The sequence below is a fragment of the Phodopus roborovskii genome, unplaced genomic scaffold, assembly GCF_943737965.1.
Source record: "Phodopus roborovskii unplaced genomic scaffold, PHOROB, whole genome shotgun sequence".
In the NCBI taxonomy this organism is placed as follows: Eukaryota; Metazoa; Chordata; class Mammalia; order Rodentia; family Cricetidae; genus Phodopus; species Phodopus roborovskii.
Genome location: NW_026125932.1, coordinates 178888 through 201727, shown reverse-complemented (window position 1 = coordinate 201727; position 22840 = coordinate 178888). Strand labels below are relative to the sequence as shown.

General features: G+C 37.1%; 1 protein-coding gene across 1 annotated transcript in view; it reads right to left on the bottom strand.

Moving 5' to 3' along the window:
- Tex11 (testis expressed 11) overlaps positions 1-22840 on the bottom strand; it is a 239463-nt gene that overhangs the window by 109388 nt on the left and 107235 nt on the right. The window contains exon 15 of the mRNA XM_051179029.1: positions 18394-18531. Coding sequence (XP_051034986.1) covers positions 18394-18531 — 138 coding nt within the window. The remainder of the gene's footprint in view (positions 1-18393; positions 18532-22840) is intronic.

Below are 22840 nucleotides of genomic sequence, written 5' to 3'. Positions count from 1 at the left end.
AAGGAGCCCACATGGAACTGGTATCCCTTCCATGACTTCTGAATATCAACAGCAAGTATATTCTAACACTACAAATTATTTGCTCCTGGGCTAAGAAATTCCTAGCTATGTTTGGACTACTTCTGACACCCCATTTGTACATCAACACAGAGTTTCACTAAAATTGAACTTATAGCACCATCCAGCTGGTTCGTAACATGACAAATTGGGGAAACATTAAACAAAGATGAAAGCAAGAATCCACTCAACAAAGGTGAGGCCATACCAAGACCACCACCAATGACCTAACTCCAGATGCCTACTCTCAGCAAAAAGCACAAACAACATGAATAACAAAGGCAATGCATATCTTTCAGAAATTAGTGCCCCCATCATGATTTTCCCCCAGAAAAGCAAGAATGAACTTTCTAAAGAAAAGCTAAAATAAAACATGAAATGAAAGTTTAAAAACACAAACAATTCATTGAACTCCAATAGAGTAACAGAAAACACTTTAGTGGTGTCTAAGAAATGGAAACACATGGGTGAGTGAAGTAACAAAGATAACTTAGGTTTTAAAAACTGAATGCAATAAAGGCAACACAAGCTGAAATAAAGATGAAATTGAAAAACTCAATATCTCAATTAAGAAATGCAGGGGGGAGCCTTACAAGTAGAATGAATCAAGTAGAAGATAGAATAGCAGAAGTGAAAGATAAAGTAGAAAACATATGTGAAATAAAGCAAATGGAAAGAAAAGAGGCACAGGAAAGGAATGTGCAGGAAATTTGGGTCACCATCAAAAGAACAAATATTTGAGTTATGGGCAGAAATGAAGGAAAGAACCCTGATCAATTGGATAGACCAGATCTTTAATAGGATTATAGAAGACCAGAACTTTAGTAAGATTATAGAAGAAAATTTCTACAAACAGAAAAAAATATACCCCTACATATATAAAACACACAGAATTCCAACGGAACAACACAAAAATTAAAAACCCATGGCTTATTATAGTTAAAAACACTATCACATTTAAGATTTCTATTGCTGTGATGAAACACCATCATCTAAAGTACCTTGTGGAGGAAGGAGTTTGTTTTAGCTTACATGTCACCACCACAGTCCATTATGAAGGGAATATGGGACAGGAACTCAAGACAGGAATCTGGAGGCAGAAGTTGATAGAGGCCCCAGAGGAGTGCTTATTACTTGCTTATAACTCATGGCTTGCTCAGCCTGCTTTCATATAAAACTCTGACCATTAGTCTAGGGATAGTATAACCTACAGTGAGCTGGGTTCTCCCACATCTATTACCAATCAAGAAATTGCACCAAAAGCTGTCCACAGGCCAAGATAATTAGGGCATTTTCTCAACTGAGGTTCCCTCCTCCAAAATAACTCTAGCCAGCCAAATACTAAGTATACAGAGAAAAGAAAAAAAAATATTCAAAGTTGCCAGAGGAAAAAAATCCAAGTTACATATACAGGAAAACACATCAGAATGACATTTGATTTTTCAATGAAAACTATGAAAGCCAGAAGATCCTGGAACAAGACACTCCAAATAGTAAAAGAACACAATAGGAAAATTTGAGTATCTTTCCAAGGAAAACCATCATAGATAAAAACAAACAAACAAACAAAAACAACAACAAAAACCTTTTCAACTATGTTCATAGCAGCATTATTTGTAATAGCCAGAACCTGGAAGCAACCTAGATGCCCCTCAACTGAAGAATGGCTAAAGAAAATGTGGTACATTTACACAATGGAATACTATTCAGAGGAAAAAAAAAACAAAGGAATCTTGAAATTCACAGGCAAAGGATGGAACTTGAAGAAACCATCCTGAGTGAGGTAACCCAGTCACAAAAAAAGACAAACATGGTATGTACTCGCTCATATATGGATTTTAGACATAGAGCAAAGGATTAGAAGCCTATAATTCACATCGGCAGAGAAGCTAGGAAGCAAGGAGGACTCTAAGAGAGACATACATGGTCCCCCAGAGAAGGGGAAAGGGACAACAAGATCTCCTGAGCAAATTGGGAGCATGGGGGGGAGGGGAGAGGGAGTTAGGAGAAAGAGAAGGGAAGAAGAGGAGGGGAGAGGAGGACATGAAGGAGCAGGAAGATTGAGTCAGGGGAAGAATAGAAAAAGAACAAGAAAAGAGATACAACAATAGAGGGAGCCATTATAGGTTTAAAGAGAAATCTGGCACTAGGGAAATGTCCAGAGACTTACAAAGATGACCCCAACTAACAATCTAAGCAACAGTGGAGAGGCTACCTTAAATGACCTTCCCCAATAATGACATTGATGACTACCTTATATGCCACCCTAGAGCCTTCATCCAGTAGCTGATGGAAGCAGAAGCAGACACCCACAGCTACACACTGAGCCAAATTCCTGGAATCCAGTTGCAGACAGGGAGGAGTCAAGACCAGGCTGGAAAAACCCACAGAAAGAGCTCACCTGAACAAGTGGGAGCTCATGAACCCCAGACTGAGAGCTGGGAAACCAGTATAGGACTCACCCAGATCCCCTGAACCTGGGTGTCAGTTAGGAGGACTGGGCAGTCTATGCGGCCTCTGGTAGTGAATCAGTATTTATCCCTAGTATACAAATGGACTTTAGGAGCCCATTTCACATAGAGGAATACTTTCTCAGCCTAGACACACAGGGGAGGGCCTAGGCTCTGCTCCAAATGATATAACAAACTTTGAAGATCACCCATGGAAGGCCTCACCCTCCTTGGGGAGCAGAAGGGATGGGATAGGGCGTTGGTAGGGAGCAGGGAAGGAGGGAAGGGAGAGGGAACTGGGATTGACATGTAAAACAAGCTTGTTTCTAATTTAAACGAAAAAAAATATAGAATATTACCTTTACAAAAAAAAAAAGGGAAAAAACTTTTCATGATGCAAACAGCCTAACAAATTCATATAAAACAACAACAAAAATCCCCACTAAACAGAAGCAATACTTTGAACTGAAGAGAGGACTAAGCATTGCCAAGAGATTCTAGGAAGAAGACAAAAGCTATAACAGTGAAATACAAAGTGCAACTAAAATTACAAACCAGCACAATAAATAAAACACATCAAAAATGGACCCAACTCTACAATCAAATGACACAAGCAAGTTCAATAAATTAAAAATCAAAATCCACATACCTGTTGACTTACAAGAAACTCAAATTTAAAGACAGGTACCACTTTAAAGTGAAATGATGGGAAAAAGTATTCCAATCAAATGGGGTCAAAAAGAAAGCAGGCATTGCCAGTCTAATATCTGACAAATTAGGCATCAAACTACAACTAATCAGAAGAGACAAGTAAGGGTACTTCACTCTAATTAAGGGATTAATTAGTCAGGGAAATATCATAACACTGAACACATATGCACCGAAGTTTACTGCACCCAATTTCATAAAAAGCAAACTACTTGAATTAAAAGCACAAATCAACACAAAACCAATAATTGTAGGTAATTTCAACATCCTACTTTCTCCAATGTGTCATCCTACATCAAATGGCCCTAATAAGTATCTACAGAATAGTCTACCAAAGTGCTAAAAAAATAAACAATCTACACAGCAGCACATGGAAATATTTATAAAATAGACCACATCCCAGCACACAAAACAAACATTAACAAATACAGAAAAATTGACAGCAAATAAACTCTCGCAAGTGTATTCATTCATGGAGACTAAATAAATCATTATGAAGTGGTGAATAAGTCAAAGAAGAAATCAAGAAAGAAGTGAAAACATTCCTGGAATTAAATGAAAACAAAAATGCATCATGACTAAACATCTTAGATACATAAAAAGCAGTATTACGAGAGAAGTTTAGAACCGTAAGTGTCTACATTAAAAGACGAGAGAGAGAACAAATTATATGACTTTATGATGCAACTCTGGAATTTGAAGGAAAAGAACAAACCAAACCCAAACTCAGTACATGGCAAGAAATAATAACAATCAAAGCAGGAATTAATGACATAGAAACAAAGAAAAATAATACAAAGAATCAGAAATCTAAGAGCTGGTTTTTGGCCCAACTAATCAAAAAAAAAAGGAATGACTCAAATTAACAGAATTAGAAATGAATAAGGAACATTACAGACACCAAAGAAATGCAGACTATTATAGGGGAATGCTTTATAAGCCTGTACTCCATTAAGTTGGAAAATCTAAAAGAAATAGATTAATTTTTGAATCATCCAAACCACCCAAGTTAAAACTAAGAGACTAACAACCTAAACATAAGCGCAACAAAGGAGATTGAGACCATAATAAACTTCCCCACACATGCACACAAACAAAAACAAAACAAACAAAAACCCTGCAGTGTAGAATGATAAATGAAAGACACAGAGACTGATACTCGGGTTCAAACTTGAAGCTGAAGATCAGAAAAGCAAAGCAGCTGGCCACTACTTCTTACCTCTACCTCATACTGAAAGGTGATCCTGGTTCCTCAGACTGCAATCCCAGACTGCTATGCCTCTCCTCAGCATGGCTAGAGAATCCTGAGACTAAGCCTTCCTATCCTTGATGTGGCTGGAGAAATAATGCCAGCTCCGAGATCCTGTTCCTGTTTTAAATACCTCTCATGAGTCCTGGGATTAAAGGCATGTGATCCCAAGTGCTAAGATCATCTTTGTATGAACTGTTTCTCTTTATGGCTGGATCAATTTCATGTAGCTCAGTGTGGCCTTGAACCAACAGAGATCCATCTAATTTCTTAATCGAGTCCTGGGATTAAAGATATGTGCCTGGCTTCTATGGCTTGAGACTGACTTTGCTTTCTGAATCCTTAGGCAAGCTTTAATAAATCATAATATACAACCACACTCAAGGTCCAAATCGATTCATAGGAGATTCTACCAGACTTTGAAAGAAAACTATAACTAATGTTTTTTAAACTCTTTAAACACATACAGAAATAGAAAGATGACTCAAAAACTTGTCCTATGAAGCCATTATTACTCTAATAACCAAACCATGTAAAGATACAACAAAAAAAAAAAACCTATAGGCAATACCTCTGATGAACACATGTACAAAAATCCTCAATAAAGTACCACCAAACCAAATAGTAGCATACATCAAGATCATTCTCCATGATCAAACTAACTTCATCCTGGAAATGTAAGACTGGTACAACATACATAGTCACTACATATAATAAATCAGAAAAATATACTTAAAGACAAAAATCATAAGAAATGTCAACAGAAGCAGGCAAAGTCTTTGATAAAATCAAACATGCTTTTATGGTAAAAGTCCTAGAGAGAGTAGGACTGGAAGGAAAACACCTCAACATAATACAGTCTATATATGACAGACACCACAGACAACTATATTAGTCAGGGTTCTCTAAAAAAAAACTTACAGAATGAATATATATATGTCAGTGTGTGTGTGTGTGTGTGTGTGTGTGTGTCTGTGTGTGTGTGATTTATTGGAATGGCTTACAGGCTGTGGTTGTCTACTAACAGAAGGTCCAAGAATCCAGTAGTAGTTCAGTTCACTAAGCTGTATGTCTAAACTGGGCTTCAATATATGCCAGAATCCTAAGGAATGAACTTAATAGAAAGAGCAAGAGTAAGAAGACAAAGAGAGACAGCTTTCTTCTTCCATATCCATTATATAGACTGCCATTATATAGGCTGCAACAGAAGGTATAGCCCAGATTAAAGGGAGATCTATACATCTCAAATTCTGGATTAAAGATACATCTTCCTACCTCAAAGATCCAGATAAGAAATGGGTCTTACCACTTCAAATGATTTAATTAAGAAAAAAATCCTTCACAGGTATGCCCAGCCATTTGAGTCTTACTTAGAGATGTAGTCAAGTTGACAACCAAGAATAGCTATCACAAGTCCACTCTTTGTCAGTTTGACATACAATCATATCTTCTTATACCATGATTAATTTGCAAATTAAAACAATAACCAGGACATAATTACACCTAACATGATGTAACTATCCCACATAAATCGTAAACACATTCTATATTTAGCCAGGTAATAATTATGTTGCAAATGATATAACTATCCCTTATATAACCACAAACACATTATAAATTTAGAACAGGTGACAATGTCCCTTGAGGAATATTCTCTTAGTATCTCAAATTTAAATATATAATAGCCGCTGATATTCTGATTGATGTTATATTACATGATAAAGAAATTGATGAAAGAAAATACAAATATATGTACAAACACATTATTAACAAAATATGACAAAAACATTCATGTCTATTATAATCCTTACTTAGGCAACTTGTCATGTGGCCTTAGCTGGTATTTATCATTGCTTTTCTCTATTTCCCATTCTGTATATGCTCCACCTTCAGCAAGTACATCAGCAGGTCTTGGCTCCTTTTCTGGAGGAGTGACTCATAAGTTCATTCCTTAAGGGTATGTGTCCTTTTGTCATCCTGTGTGGATTAGGCTATTGTAGTCTCCCATTGACTTTAATCACAGGACATGCTAGCACAAAGATACACCCTGAAGGATCTCCTGCACTCTGCACATAATCTTTCTTGCTTCCACTGTGAAGAGGCAATCCAATTTTCTCGCGGTAATCTGGATCAATCACCCTTCCTAACACTGTTATTCCTTTCTTAGCTTGTTGGTTTAAGGACATCAGAAACCCAGAGTGCCGGAGGGGATATGTGTGCTTCCTGTCCAATGGAATGTTTGTTGTGGCTCCTACAAGGAACACTCTTCAACTCTGGAACCAAAACTTATAGGCCAGCTGAATTTATGGTCTTGGGAACAGGAAGTAATAATTTTCCTAGTAGGTCACTAAAGGTGAAAGTAAGTGGAATTATTCCCCTTTCCACCCTTTAATTCCTAGACCTATAGATCCTGGCTGTGGGAGAAAATACAGCACATACTGGATGCTGATTCAAAGCATATGCCACCTTCTAGAGAAGCCTGCCCCAGCCCTCCAGGCTGCTTCCACCTAATTGGCACTGTAACTGTGTCTTCAAAAGGCCATTCCATCTTTCTATCAGACTAGCTGCTTCAGGACTGTGGGAACATGGTAAGACTAGTGGATTATCATGATCATGTACTCACTGTCACACTTCTTTGGCTGGGAAATGAGTTACTTCATCAGAAGCAATATTGTATGAAATACCAGGGTGGTGGATGAGACTTTCTATAAGTCCACGGTTTGTGGTTTTGGTATTATGTCCAGGAAAGGCAAATCCATAACCAGCAAAACTCCTCCAGTAAGGACAAAGCATTGTCCTTTTCATGGAAGAAGTGGTCCAATGTAGTCAACATGGTACTAGGTCACTGGCTGGTCACCCTGGGGAATGGTGTCATATCTAGAGCTCAGTATTGATCTATGTTGTTGTCATATCTGGCATTCACAGCAGCTGGAACTCACAGAAAAAAACTTGATAAGTGGAAGTCCATGTTGTTGAGCCCATGCATAACCCCTATCTCTGTCACCACGGCCACTTTGTTCATGAGCCCATTGGACAATGACAGGAATAGCTGAGGAAAGAAGTTACTGTTCATAGAACGGGTCATCCTAACTACTTGATTACTGAATTCCTCTTCAGCTAAAGTCACATTTTTATGTCCTATTTGTATGGGACACAGTATCTTCATATCCTTCTCCCATTTGGAGAGATCTATCAACATATTCTTCCCCAGATGTCTTTCTCGCCAATTTTTCAGTCATGCTTTTTCCAAGTCCCTGACCATCCAGCCAATCCATTGGCTACAGCTCATGAATCAGTGAAGAATTGCACATCTGGCCATTTCTCCTTTCAAACAAAATGTATGACCATGTGTACTGGTTGAAGTTCTTCCCACTGTTTATCCATCTTTCAGGGTTGTCCCAGAAAGGGATTGTAATACTGCAGCGGTCTACTTCTGAGTAGTGTCTGCATAATGTGCAGAACCATCAGTAAAACAGGCCCCAGTCTTCTCCTCCTCAGTCAACCAGTCATAGGGAACAATACCCATGAGGCTATAAGTGCATGCTTGGAAGCAGACGGCATTGTAACAGGAGAAGAAACCATAGGCATTTGGGCAACTTCTTCATGTAGCTTGTGCGTTCAGGACCTGCTTGGGTCCTGCCATGCATGATCTACTTTATGATTTGGTGGGTCAGATAACACCCAGCTCATGAGGGGAAGCTCAGGTAGCATGGCAACTTGGTGGCACATTGTCAAATGTTTCCACTAAGGCCCATTAACAGGCAAGTACTGTCTTCAGTTGGAAAATAGTTGTCTACAGATAATGGTAGAGTCTTGCTCCAAAATCCCAAAGGCCTCTTCTGTGATTTACCTATAGGGTCCTGCCAAAGGCTCCAAACAGCATCCATATCTGCCACTGACACCTCAAGTACCATAGGGTCTGTTGGATCATATGGCTCAATTGGTAGAGCAGCCTGCACAGCAGTCTGGATCTGCTAAAGAGCCTTCTCCTGTTCCATACCCCATTCAATTCTATCGGCTTCCTGAGCCATTTGGTGCAGGGGTTGGAGCAACACACACAAGTGAGGAATGTGCAGTCTCCAAAATCTAAATAGACCATCTAATGTGCTTCTTCTTTGTTGGTGGGAGGGGCCAGGTGCAATAATTTATTCTTCACCTTAGAAGGAATATCTCTTCATGTTCCACACCACTGGACTACTAGAATTTCACTGAGTTAGAAGGCCCTTGAATTTTGGTTGGATTTTGTGGTGTTATCTTGTTTATACTTTAACAAATAAAACTTGCCTGAAGATCAGAGGATGGGGTTAGCCACCAGCTAATTATAGAGATCTGGGGGTCTGTACAGACAGAAAGAAAGTGAGATGGCTGGGTAGAGAGAGGAAGATAGGTGGAAGGAGACAAGAACTAGATCTCTTTTCAGTGTGAGGATATTGCAGAGGTAAGAGTTCTGGTGGCTGGCTGCTCTGCTTCACTGATCCTTCAGCTTTCACCCCCTAGTATCTGACTTCGAGTTTTTATCATCAACACCACTTAGAACTTGTGTTACATATTTCCCATCCTCTGATACACATGTGTATTACCAATAAGTCTATAGTGTTTGCTACCTCCTGCCCACTTGGTCCAATCAGCATCAATATAGTGCACCAATGTGATATTTCATGGAAGAGATAGATGATCAAGATCCTAGCTAACTAAATTATGACACAGGGCTGGAGAGTTAAACTGTAAAGGTATATTGTTGGCCTTGCCAACTGAAAGCAAATTGCTTCTGGCAGTCCTTATGGGCAGGTACTGAGAAAACGGCATTTGTTCGAGCTGTAACTGCATACCATGTACCAGGAGACATGTTAATCCGTTCTAGTAAGGATGCGACATCTGGTACAGCAGCTGCAATCAGACTGACTACCTGAATGAGTATTTAATAGTCAACTGTCATTTTCCCAGCCAAATAGGAGAGTTAAAGGAAGATTTTGTGGGAACTATCACCCCTGCAACTTTCAAGTCCTTGGTGGTAGCTCTAATTTCTGTAATTCATCCAGTGATGTGATACTGTTTTTGGTTCACTGGTTTCCTTAACAGAGGAAACTCTAAAGGCTTCCCAACCATAACAGTCCTCACTCCACAGGTCAGGAAACCAATGTTAGAAGTCTGCCAGTTTCTAAGTATCTGTGGTGGTCTGACAGAAAATGGTCCCCAAAGAGAGTGGCACTATTAAGAGAAATGGCCTTGTTAGAGCAAATGTCTTGTTGGGGAAAGTGAGTTACTGTAGAGGCAGGCTTTGAGGACTCATATATGCTCAAACCACACCCAGTGAGACAGACCACTTACTGTTGGCTGCCCAAGATATAGAACCCTCAGCTATGTCTCCAGTACCATGTCTTCCTGCACACCACCATGTCCCACCATAATGATAATGGACTGAACCTCTGAAATGTAAGTCCCCCCCCATTAAATGTTTTTACTTTATAAGAGTTGCTGTAGTCATGGTGTCTCTTCATAGTAATGGAAACCCTAAGACAATATCTAGCCCAATTATTCAGTATGGGACTGGGGTCCCACTGGCCCTTTTATGAGTCAGACTTTAGCCAAAACTCCATTAATCGCCTGACTTTCATAATCCCCTACTTTAATTGGAGGGCCACAAAGTTTTGTAGGGGTCTCCCAGAGTCAGCATCAATCCAATATCCAATAGACCCCAGAAAGCCTGATCATTACAGTTACCTTGTAAAAGGCTATAGATACCTCTGGGGAAGGAATGGAGAAAATATAATGGTAAACCTTTCATGTATTTTATCAAGATGCTTCCTCAGGGGAACCTGGCCATCCTGTCATTCAAGGAGTTCTGGGTCTGCAGACCCAGAAGGCTGAGATTGCCTTTTGCCACAATCCAATGAAGCTTTTCATTTTTTTTTTTTTTTTGAGAATTTTTCCACTTACACAGATCAAACAAAAATTCATTGGCTTATTATCTATTTCATGCCTGGAAACACCATGATAGATTAGCTAGTACCTAAGTCCCACAGGAGTCATGCCACCATAAAATTTACTTTGTCTGTGCAGACCATTACAGGTTAGGCCATTGAGGACATTACTTTGTGCTACCCATTATGAACACTACAATCACCTTGCCTTTGGAGATTCAGTGCTGCCACCTGGCCCTTGCTAGTTCTTGGTTCGACTAAATCCATTGCATTTAATTATCCATTTAATTCATCCAACTGAGCAGCAGCATCTCCAACCCTAAGGTCTGTCACAAAGAAAAGGGAAACAACAAAACTTCACATATGCTGGTGTCCTTCTTACCATTCTCTGTCATATAGGATTCATGAAGGGCATGTCTTCTTGGCCTTCCTATTGTGGAAGACTATGTTTTACACAGCAGACCCACTCTCACACTGCAATCTCCCTGAGCCTTAAAATCTGTTTATCTACCAAATCAAGGAATAACAGGCATCTCCATCTCCTTTTCACTATGCCATCTTTTAACTTCAGCCAACCATTCAAACTTTTGAAACCTTTTATTTTTTAACTGTGTGAGCTTCAAACACTAAACCTAGTATCTCCATTTAGTGGGGCCAAACAAATAAATTTATGTTCATGTTCCTTCTACCATTATCCCACACCCTTAAAATCCATTCCCACACATATTCCCCAGACTTCTTGTATGAATTAGCAAACTCATTAAACTCTTCAGTAGTGTATCGTACCTCCCCATAGACTACATTTTCTATCTCCTCTCTAGAAGCCTGCTTAGCCTTAAGTATGACTATGGGTCTAGAGGCAATTATTAGTGGATCCTAAGGGACATCAGTGAAAGTCACTGCTGGTTTAGCAGACAACAAAGGTTTAATTTCCTCAGTCAAAGGTGGGAAAGGCAATATTCCAGGGGTGGGGATACCTCTGACAGTGGAACCTGGATGTATCCCTGGTGCACAAAAGGACTTTGGGAGCACATTCCCAATGGAGAGATACTCCCTTAGACTAGAGGCAGGAAGGAGGGCCTAGTCCCTACATCAAATGACCTGACAGATTTTGTTGAACCCTCCTGGAAGGCATCACCCTACATATGGAGTGGGGGAGGAGTGAGAGGGGAAGGTGATCGGGGGAATGGGAGGGTGGGAGGGAGGGAAAGGGAACTGGGATCGATATGTAAAATAAGAAAAATAAATTAAAAGAAAAAAGAAAAAAAGAGTACATCCTCTGCTGAGGGTGGAGAGGCTACTTCCTCAAGTGAGATAAACCCTTGAGAATCTGAGGGTTCAACATTCTCAACCACAATAGGATCACCCACAATCCCCATCCCAAGTTACAGGATCCCATTCTTTATCAATTATCTTTAATCATGTGTGTAAATATATGTATAGACATATTATGTGTGTGTGTGTGTGTGTGTTGGTGCTCTCAGTTCTGTTCCTTTAGATAGTTCTGACCAATACAAATGACATATAATACAACATTCATTCATTGGGTTATTATCCATAAAAACAAATATTAGAATTTCAAGTGTCTGTACTTTCATGTTCATTCAAAGGACTAGTCAATAATAACAAAGACATATGGACAAAATAAATGTCCATTAATGGATAAATAGGTAAAGAAATGGGTACATGCAATGGAATATTATTCTGCTTCAATAGGAATTCTGCAATGGATAAACCCTGAAGACGTTGTGCTCACTGAAATAAAAGTCATAGATGGACAAATAATGTATGATTCTATTTCTTTGCAATATCTAAAATAGTCAAATTCATAGAATTTAGGAGTGAAATAGTGATTTCTGGAGACTGGAAGAGATTGGTGGAGAGCTATAAATTAATAACTATATAGTTACAGGTAAGCAAGATTTGCCATATAATACCATATTTGAAGCCAGCAATACTGTGTTATACACAAAAAATTAGTTGAGGTTATTTTTCATTTTAAGTTTAATTAAATTTAAAAAAAATACTATTTGGGTTTGGATCTCGCTTGAGGATTTTTAAACTATTGCTTAAATTATATTAACAGTCATTTATGGGACTGCTCATATTTCTAATTCCTTTCTCAATTCAACATAGTAAATTCATGCATAAAGTTGTTCAAATACCAATACTCCTTCGTCTTTTTCATTTCATTTCTCTCATTTTTATTCCTTGTTTAACTTACTAGAAGTTTGCCCATTTTATTAGTTTTTTCAGAGAACATGGTTTTGGCTTTCTGGGTAACTTCTACTATCTGTTTGCTCAATATATGGGAAATTTCTGCAGGTAAATAGCTTTTTTAAAAATATTTTTTGGATTTATCTTGCACTTGTTTTAGTAATTTCTAGTAATAGAATATTTGCTTTTGCACTTAAAATTTTCTGAAAACATATTTATGTGAAACATTTCATGTATTTCCCACTAAACGCTACCTCAGCTCCAGGCTACAATATTTTAAGTAAAATTTTGTTTGTATAAAGCATTGTAAAACACATATTGTCAGTATGAAACTAGTTATCACATAATGACCAAACCTACATAACCACTCCTGATATTGAGAGATTTACAGTACCAACTTCCCTGAATGTCTTGCCCAGGCACAAATTTAGATATACTGTATGATGGATAATTTATATGAAACTCTAAAAGGGACAAATTTAGCCTATAGTGATAGGAAATATATAACTCATTACTTGGACCTGGGGATTGATTAGAAAAGGAAATACTAAAACCTTTTACATAATGCATTTTCTAGATATTACATATCCAGTTTGTGATAGTAGATATACTGGGATATATATCTGCCAAAATTATTTAATTATATAACAAAGTAAGTATATTCCAGTAGTTACTTAATGAACATAGTGATCATTGGAGATTGCTATAGTTCTAAAATTTAAAAGTCTACCCAGTACTCCACAGTCTTCTTCAACCATAGTAGAATTTATTATATTATCAGAATCAAGTTTTTAAATTACATTATTAAACCAGAATTTATTAAATTATATTATTATGAGCCATGCAGTTGAAAGATCTTCTGGTCGGGCGTTGGTGATACAAACCTTTAATCCCAGCACTTGGGAGGCAGAGACAGGTGGATCTCTGTGAATTTGAGGCCAGCCTGAGAAACCCTATTTCAGAAAAAAAAAAAATAAGAAAGTTCTTCCATGTGACTATCCTCAATAACATTAAGATGAAGTAGCCAATCTGTTTATATTTAAATACCTCCAAGAAGAGGAAGTTCATTCTATTGGTTTTTTAAAAAAAAAAAACCTAAACTTTGTACAAGTCTAAGTGTCAGATAGGATCTTGTGATGATTGAAAATTTCATTCACAGGTTTCACCCATTGAAACAAGCATTTCGTAAACATTTTCTCACTGGCAGCCACACAGAAGAATGATGTTTATATCCTAAGTCTTCATTTTTTCAAGTTTGAACTCCATATGACTTTAACTAGTCATAAAATGAGTAACCTTTTGTGTTTTCATTTTCCTTGAATGCCTTCCTCTTGGCACATTAGAGCTTGTCAATATCTTTCATCAAAATTATTCTCCAATCCAGTATTATGATTCAGATATGCTCTAACCAGAGCAGAACAGAAAATGTGTTCACTTTATCCTTTTATACATTATAGATTGAGCCTCAATATCTGTGGAGGACTGGTTCTACTTCTTTTCAGATACCAAAATCTATAGACTCTCAAGTTCCTTGCTTGTACATAACCTATACATATCCTCCTGTCTACTTCAAAACATCTCCAGATTATTTAAAATCCCTAATACAATGAAATGCTATGTAAACAGTTACTTCACCATATTATGTAACCTATAATGAAAAAATAGTCTGTACAAATCCGATTTTTTTTTCTGAGTGTTTTTGATCTGCACTTGGCTACATTCATAGATGGGGAATGCATAGATACAAAAAAAGCTTACTGTGTTTCTATTGATTCAATCTAACAAAAGTGAACTTTCTTAGTATTGGTTTCTGTTCAGTTCACAGACAACAAAAAGCCCAAGTGATGCACATGTGCTTCTGTTACAACCCCATTTCATCCATTCCATTCTATTACACGTGGCTTTGGGGATTCAGCACAAGATGCTTTGTTGTTTCCTGTTTGTCTCAATCTTTTGAGAATGGCTTCATTATTTCAGTATATTAAGGTTCCTTTAGATAGGACTGTCTTCTAACATATCAGTTGCCCTTTTCAGCTTTGGGTTATATATTACATGAAATGAATAGTTACAAACAATCCTTATCTTCATATTCTTATTCTATTTCCATATCATATTCCACATTATCTGATACTTAATTTATAACTCTCTTTTGTTTATAATTATATTATACATGTAAATCTTGTCTCTGAAATAGTATTTTTAAACATACCTATACAGGGGAGTAAGTAAGATATATCTGCTTACTCTATAGAACCATTTACAGATTAAGCATTCAACAATTACTTGTTGACTTGAAACCTCAAGTTGGATGTTTACTGCAGTATAACTTCATCAGTTGAGCCAAAATTAATCCTCACCTCAGATTTCATTAAGTTCTTTCACTTACATCCATACAGATGTACCTGAAGGGAAGGCAATAAGATCACTACAAAAACCTTTAAAATCATTGAGCTAATAAAGTACAAACAGAAGCCACAGTGCCATCTAGTGAACACCACTAGATTATGTTCAGCGACCACAAGCTCATTTTCAGTCCTGTAATGGGAGTTTTATATAGTTAGAAACAATACGTAACCAGAACGTAAGAGATAGATATTCAGTAAACAGTCTTATCTTTGTGGCTGCTTTAATTCTTACTGCATTTTGTGGTCATATAACATTGCCCTTTCCTGCTCAGGTTTTCTTCTTAGAACTTATCACTATTTAATTAGGCACAGATAAGCAAACCACCCTCTGTTTTTATAAAGTCCACAGACCAAGAATAGTTTTTCGGTATTGGATGGCTGAAATGAATCAAAAGAGAAATATTTCATGTCACAAGAAAATTACATGAAATTCAAACTTTAGTATTCCTAAATACAAAGGCTTGCTTAGAGCACACTATGGGCACATGTTTACATATTATTTACGGCATTGTGAGGTGTAAGAGCAGAGCTGAGTGTTGTTGTATCAGGGACCATGTGACTTGCAAAATCTCTCTCTCTGTCTCTCTCTTTCCTTTGGTTTTTCGAGACAGCGTTTCTCTGTGGTTTTGGAAGCTGTCCTGGAACTAGCTCTTATAGATCAGGCTGGTCTCAAACTCACATAAATCCGCCTGCCTTTGCCTCCGGAGTACTGGGATTAAAGGCGTGCGCCACCAATGTCCAGCTTGCAAAATCTTAAGTATTTGCTGTGTGGCTTTTTACACAAAAACTGCTGCCACCTATAACATATAATACTGTAAAAAATGATCTCTCCAGATAAAATAAATCTCATCAGAGTCAGGATATATTTTTATCCTATTTGTTCATTATTGTATTCTCGATACCAATACTAATTTTCATGTAGTATTCAGTAAATACTTTTAAATGGATACGTACTGAAAAATATACATAGTTCTTTTGGGTTAGAAAGTTTGGCAATAAAAGGGGTTACAGTGGAACTCAAGTTTGAAGAGAACTGAAGGATGAAGGATTTCTTTTAATAAACAACACTTTAAAATAATTGTAATGAAAGGAGAAAGAAATGGTAGAAAAATATTTATGAACTAAGACTGAGATATACAGTCACCAGAAAAAGTACTTCTTTCTCTGAAATAAAAGAGAGGAGAGGATGGGTGAAGAGGAGAAAATTTGATGAAATTCAAGTCAGTGGCTACAAGCTCAGCATGGAGAAATTCTGCTAAGAGAAATGAGATTTTTGAGGCAATTAAGAATAAGAAATGTTTAAATTAGGATTGTAGGGTACATGAAAGAAAGACAATAGGCACTATTATTGACTCTTTAGCTGAATAAGAAAGCACAAAATTTTAGCAGATCCAATAAATGTAGTTTTATAAAATTTCTCAGAAATGTTCATACTGCTCAAAGGAAGCAATCAAAATGACAGACAATGAAATTAGCAAAGTTAGACAATGGCAAGATGGGAATATCAAAACACTGATGGACTGTTTTTTTCTTCCTTCTACCTTTCCATCTGTCCTATTACATAGCAAAGTATGTTTTACGTGTGCCAAGTATTCAAACAGTGTCTGCTAGGAAGACAGGATGAAATGAGAAATATGCTTGCTAAGTAACAAACAAGGTTACCTTGAACATTTCAAAATAACCTTTGGCTTCCTCCCCCATCTGGCCTTAAATGACACAGTTGCACATGGAGTATATGCTATTAAAACTTACTGGTTTCCTACTCTCCTATTTTCTCCTCCTCACTGCTAACAACATTTGAACTCCAATTATAGGTTCAGTTCTGCTCTAACTTGAGAACCAATGCTGTCATTAGTCAGGATGTTAAGAAGTACTACTTCAGGCTACGGATGTGCTTCAGTGGCAGGCCATTTTTCTGATATACACAAGGCCCTAAGCTCAAACTCCTGCACCACACAACAATTTCTGTTTCTTGTAGAGCAAGACTAGACCTAGTCAACTTGTATTGCTCTTCCAGTAATATTTTTAGATGGCTCTGAGTTATGTCAAGTTTACAGTTAATGTTAACATTTTTCTATTCTTAATCTCCACAAAAATCTTTATTTTAGGAGAAGGCATCGATGTATGAGTTTCTGAGCTTATAGTCACTGACATGAACTTCATCCATTTTTGTCTTCTTCATCCATCATGTAAATTATGATGGTTAACTCTGGTTGTCAATTTGCCTGGATCATCTAAGAGACATTAGTCTGGGCATGTCTGTAAGGGTATTTTCTGAAAGGATAAGTTAGGGAAGAAGATTCCCCCACCCACAGATTTAATAGCAGTGCCTTCTGGCTACCACCCAGATACAAGAAGGTCCAAGTGTATAGCCTTTCCTTCTTGCTGATGAGTACATCTACTCTGTAGATGCTACTATCACCATTACTGCCACTGCTGCCATTTTACAGTGACAACAGAAGCCACCTTGGTCAGCCTTCCAATGAGGAATGAAGACAACTGGCTCTTCAGAAATTCTCTAGGCCTTAAACATCAGATTAGGACTGCGGAGGCACCCACATTTATATACTCAGCAGGTACCAGAATCCCAGCCTCCAGAATTACAACAGTTATTGCCGAATGCATTAATTCTATTGGTCCTGTTCTTCCACAGAATCCTGATAGTACACAAACCTTCAAAGAAAACCTACCAAATCACTAACCTTATTCACATATTTCGCCTGAACACTAACAGTAACACTTAAAAGGTAACAAAAACCTTCATATTCCATTTAGTCCATACCTTTCCTTTTCATATTTTGTTCTTCTAAGACCAAATACACGAGATTATGTGCACATTGTATGATCTTCAAAGGAAGAAACATCCTACATGCTATTAGAAATATAAATGGCTCTGTTGTTCATAGAAATCTTTTTCATCTTTTAGCTTCTATAATTTTTTCTAATGAAGAGTTATGCACTGAACTTTTCTTGAGTGGTTATAAATACCAGATAATAACCTAAAAGTAAAAGAGTAGTTTCTTCATGTGAGTATCTGCCCTCAATGATGTTTAACAAAAATGTAGCCTTTAAAATTACAGTCTGTTTTAAAGGACTATGGCAGATGGTTAGTAGCAAATAACCTTTCAGAATATAGTGAAAGATAAAGGGGTAAAGAGAGCAAGTAAAGGAATTAATAATTTTCCAAATACTCTCTCCCTTTAGGAAGTTCTGCTTCATGTTTGCACTATACAAATCAAGAAGATGTCAATTTGAACTTGTTCATACATATACAAAAGCACTCTCAGTCATCATAAGTAGCTACAAAGTCAGAGCACTGCATTTATCCATATGCTCTGCTCAGAACATTTGCTCCCTCTGAAAATAGAATAGGTAAATTAAAGCACCTTATCAAGTTGTTTCAAATGTAAGTAACAGGAAGCCATGTTCCTCTTTAGCTTGACCAAATCCAGATCCTCTTGATCACATTCATACAACTTCATAGAATAACTGTACCAGTGTAGGGCATCTGTGTAATTTTGTACCTAATGTTAAAAAACAACAAAACCAGTTATCTCCAAAGTTCACTCGACATTTTCCCAACTACCCTCTACAGCCAAATAAATTGTTACAGATTTAATTTTTTAGACAACCAAAATAATACCTACTTAGTGGGGTTCTAAATTTATTCTCTTAATCTGTTGTTATTCTCTTTTTCTGTTTCCTACACTTTATAAAGTTCAGAGGAGTTGTACTTCAATGACGGAATAGATGCTTAGCATGCACAAGGCCCTGGGTTCATACCCTGTACTAAAAGTATAGAAGTAAGTTATTACACTCAAAAGATCAAGAGTCTAAAATGTGATACACACCTCTAGAAAACTGAGAAGCCATTTTAAAAGCAACCAAAAGTACAATGATAAAAATCTTCAAAGACAGCATCCATAAATCACTATGCTAATATATAGCTTCATTTTTCTATATAACATTTTAACTTTTTATATGTAAATTGTAGTTATCACAACTTATATACAATTTCACATTTTATTCCTTCCATTTAATTTTATTTTGCACATATTAGTCTAGATTGTTATAGTTTTCAATTACTAATTAAAGGAAATGTTTAGTGAAATTAATGTATTATTTTCTTAGCTACATAATTTGCTGAATTTCCAAGGGTTTTCACCATTAAAATTAATGCCACGCAGACATCAAACTTGGAAGTATAAGAGCCTGGTGGAACTGGTTTTGAAGACATAAGGTATTGTGGGGAGTAGCTAAGACTTAGCACTGTGTGGCAGTGCTAGAATCCCTGAAGAGAGGCATTGGTGAAAGTCAAGGCTAAGGTGCAGTAGAAGACTTCAGGACTGCAGGGAGAGTAGAGAGAAGTTAGGCTTGGCACAATGTAGCAGTGACAGAGTCTGAAGCGAGCACAGGAGAGGCTATTGGTGAAAGTGCAACCCAGATGCAGCAGGGGACTCCAGATTTTTTGAGATACCAAGACCATGGGTTGACCACCAAGGACAGCAGCCATGGAGGGGAGCTGGCCCAAGTCTATGAGACAAGCTGCATGTGCTGTGTGAATGTCAGAGGCAAAGAAATACAACTGTCCGTGCTCTTTGGAACCCAGAACATGAGTGTATCCAAGAAACTGGACTTTAAATTATTTACACTGTTGGAGCTTGGTTTTGCCTTGCTCAAATTGTGATTGTGCCCTTGTTATTCCTTCTTGGAGTAAAAAATATTTTACTTGTTTTATTTATTTATTTATTTATTTATTTATTTATTTATTTATTTAACAAGAGCCACAGTTATAAGACCTTGTATATTCCAGAGAAATCCTGAATATGTTACAGAGACTCTGGAATTTTAACTGGGTATTTAAAAGAGACATTAGAGTTTTCAAAGACTTTGTAGTTCCACAGAGATTTTAAATATTCTAGACTGGGTATTTTAAGAGACTTGAATATCTTAAACAGACTGAACATTTAAGTGTTTCAATTTCAACTTTTAAAAGTTGAAATGTTTTTATTGTCCTATTATTAATATGAGATCTAGGGGATGAACAAGAAAGGAAAGTCTATGGTTTAATGGTAATAAATTACTATGTCAGGTTGACAAAAAGGGTCAATTGTGCTAGCTCATCTTTATGTTGACTTGACACAGCTATAGTCATTCTGGAAGAGAGAACTTCAATTGGGAATATGCTCCCAACAGACTGGCCTACAGGCAAGGCTATGGTGCACTGATGATTAATGGGGGAGAGCCCAGATCATTGTAGGTGGTGTCAGCCCTGGATTAAGTGGTCCTGGGTGTTCTAAGAAGGCCAAAAAAAGAACAAGCCAGTAAGCAGCACCCCTCCATGGCCTCTGCATCAGTTCTTAATTCCAGGCTTCTTCCCTGACTTCTCTCAGCAGTGAATTATTACCTGAAAGTGTAAGGTAAAATACACCCTTCTCTCCTTGAGTTGCTTTTGGTCATGGCATTTTACCACAGCAATAGGAACCCTCATTGAGACAAAGTTACTTTTATGTGCAAGATTTTTGTATGTGGAACTTTGTATATAATTTTTGTATGGGTCTTTTCTCTTGAGTATCTACTTGAAATTTAAAATTGATTGTATGAAAGGAGAAATATTTTAGAAAATTACCAAACTGCTTCCTAAGATGTTTGTACTATTTTTTGTTGCTACCATAAAGTTTTCAGTTCCTTAATACTCCTACTACCATTTACTGTGTTCGATTTTTTATTTTAATTTTGACTATTCTAAGTAGTATCTCCTTAGGGTTTTAATTTGTTTTGCTGATGACTCATAAATAATCTTTTTTCCCATTGTTATTGTATCAGAACATATTTTTGTGTAATTGTTGTTCCTATCATTTAGTATTCACTTTCGATTTTTTTGGTAATGAGTATCCAATTGTTCTAGTAACATTAGCTTTAAAGGCTTCTCTTCTAAGACTTACTTCCATACCTAGTAAAAACAAAAAGAGTTGAACATATTTGTGTAGAATTGTTTTGGGGGTTCTTTATTTCTATTGACCTATGCATTTGTGCCTTTGATATTATTATAATCTATATAAAAATGCTGTGACTATATGATAAGTCTTGAAACTGGTTGTGATGAGTTTTATAATAATATTTCTCTATAGAGTTTTCTTGTTCTTTTGCTTGTTGTTTAAAAATATGAACTTGGGTATTATGTTTTTAAAATTCAAAAATGACAATCTGTACATTTTCACTGGAGTAGTATGCTTATTTCATTCAATATGACTTTTCAATGTGCTTGCATTTAAATCTGTCATCTTGCTATTTGATTTTTTTTCTCTTTGGGGGAGTCACTGATATATAGTCTAGATTGGTGTAGAACTTGTGATCTTCCTAACTCTGCGTCCCAGTTGCTAGGATAAGAGGCATATGCTACTTCTTGCCTAGCTTGTTGACATTTGCTTCCTTTTTATCCCATCTAACTTTAAAATAAAAATTTGAAAACTGGATGTATATGTGTGCTTTGCCTGCAATCATGAATGTATACCACATGCATTCTTGGTGCTCACAGTGCAGAAGTGAACATTAGATCCCCTGTGAGTACTTGGGTCTGAACCCATGTCCTCTGTAAGAGCAATAAGTGTTTTAATCGCTGAGCCATCTTCTCCAATCTCTATTCCATCTAATTTTTATTCCCTATTTTCTGCTTTCTTTTGGATTGTGTGAATATTTTTAGGATTTGCTTTTTATTCTCCTTTATTGGCTTATTAGTTAGAACTTTGCTTTACTCTGTTAGGGTATATTGTATAAATGTTCAACTTACCATTGCCTATCTCCAATTATATGGTATAAGAACTTTACAATTGTGCATTTCTACTTTCTCTCTTCTTGGCCTGTGTATGCTATTATCATGTACAGTATGATATATGATAGTTTTATATATGTTACAAACCCCATAAAACAATCTTACTATTTTTATTGAAGCAACTATATTTTAAAATTTATTTCTGGGCTGGGCAGTGGTGGCACACACCTTTAATCCCAGCACTTGAGAAGCAGAAGCAGGCAGATCTCTGAGTTTGAGGCCAGCTTGGTTTATAGACAGAGTTCCAGGACAGCAAGGGCTATTACAGAAAGAAACCCTGTCTCAAGAAACCCCAAAAATATTTCTGTGTGTATGTGAGTGTTCATCTGGACAAGTATGTACATGTGTATTGTGTGCGTGTATAAATGTGTAGATCAATGTTATTCCTTGGAAGCCATCTACCTTGTTTTTTGAGGCAAGATTACTCATTAGGAAAGGGGCCCTCAGATAAGACTATGATGGCTGGTCAGAGGTTCCCTGGAATCAACCTGTCTTAGTTGCCCAGCACTAGGATTGCCATGAGCCTACCTCTTTCTGGTTTTGGCATGGTTGCTAAAGATCAAATTCAGGTCCTCATACTTACATGGCAAGCACTTTACCCACTGAACTATAGCCCCAGCCTAAAGAGATTTTTTTAAAGAGGAAAATATCTTATATGTTTATTCTTAAATTAGCATTTCAGATGCTCTTCATTCTTTTGTATGGACCTGTGTTTCTAGCTGGTATCAGTTTCCTTCTGCTTGAAGGACTTCACAAAGTGGCTCTCTGCTTGAGTTATTGTAGTATTTGAATATCTTTCTTTTCTTTCTTTCTTTTTTTTTTTTTTACTTTTCAGAAACTGATTCTTTTTTTAATTAATCATTTTTCTCAGCCCAGTCAAAGATCCTCCCCTCCTGTCAGTCCCTCCCCAACCTCCCTCTTTCCTACCCCTCCCCCATCCACTCTTCCTTTCTCTTGAGAAAAGGGCAGGTGTCCTATGTATAGTAGCTAGCCATAGCATA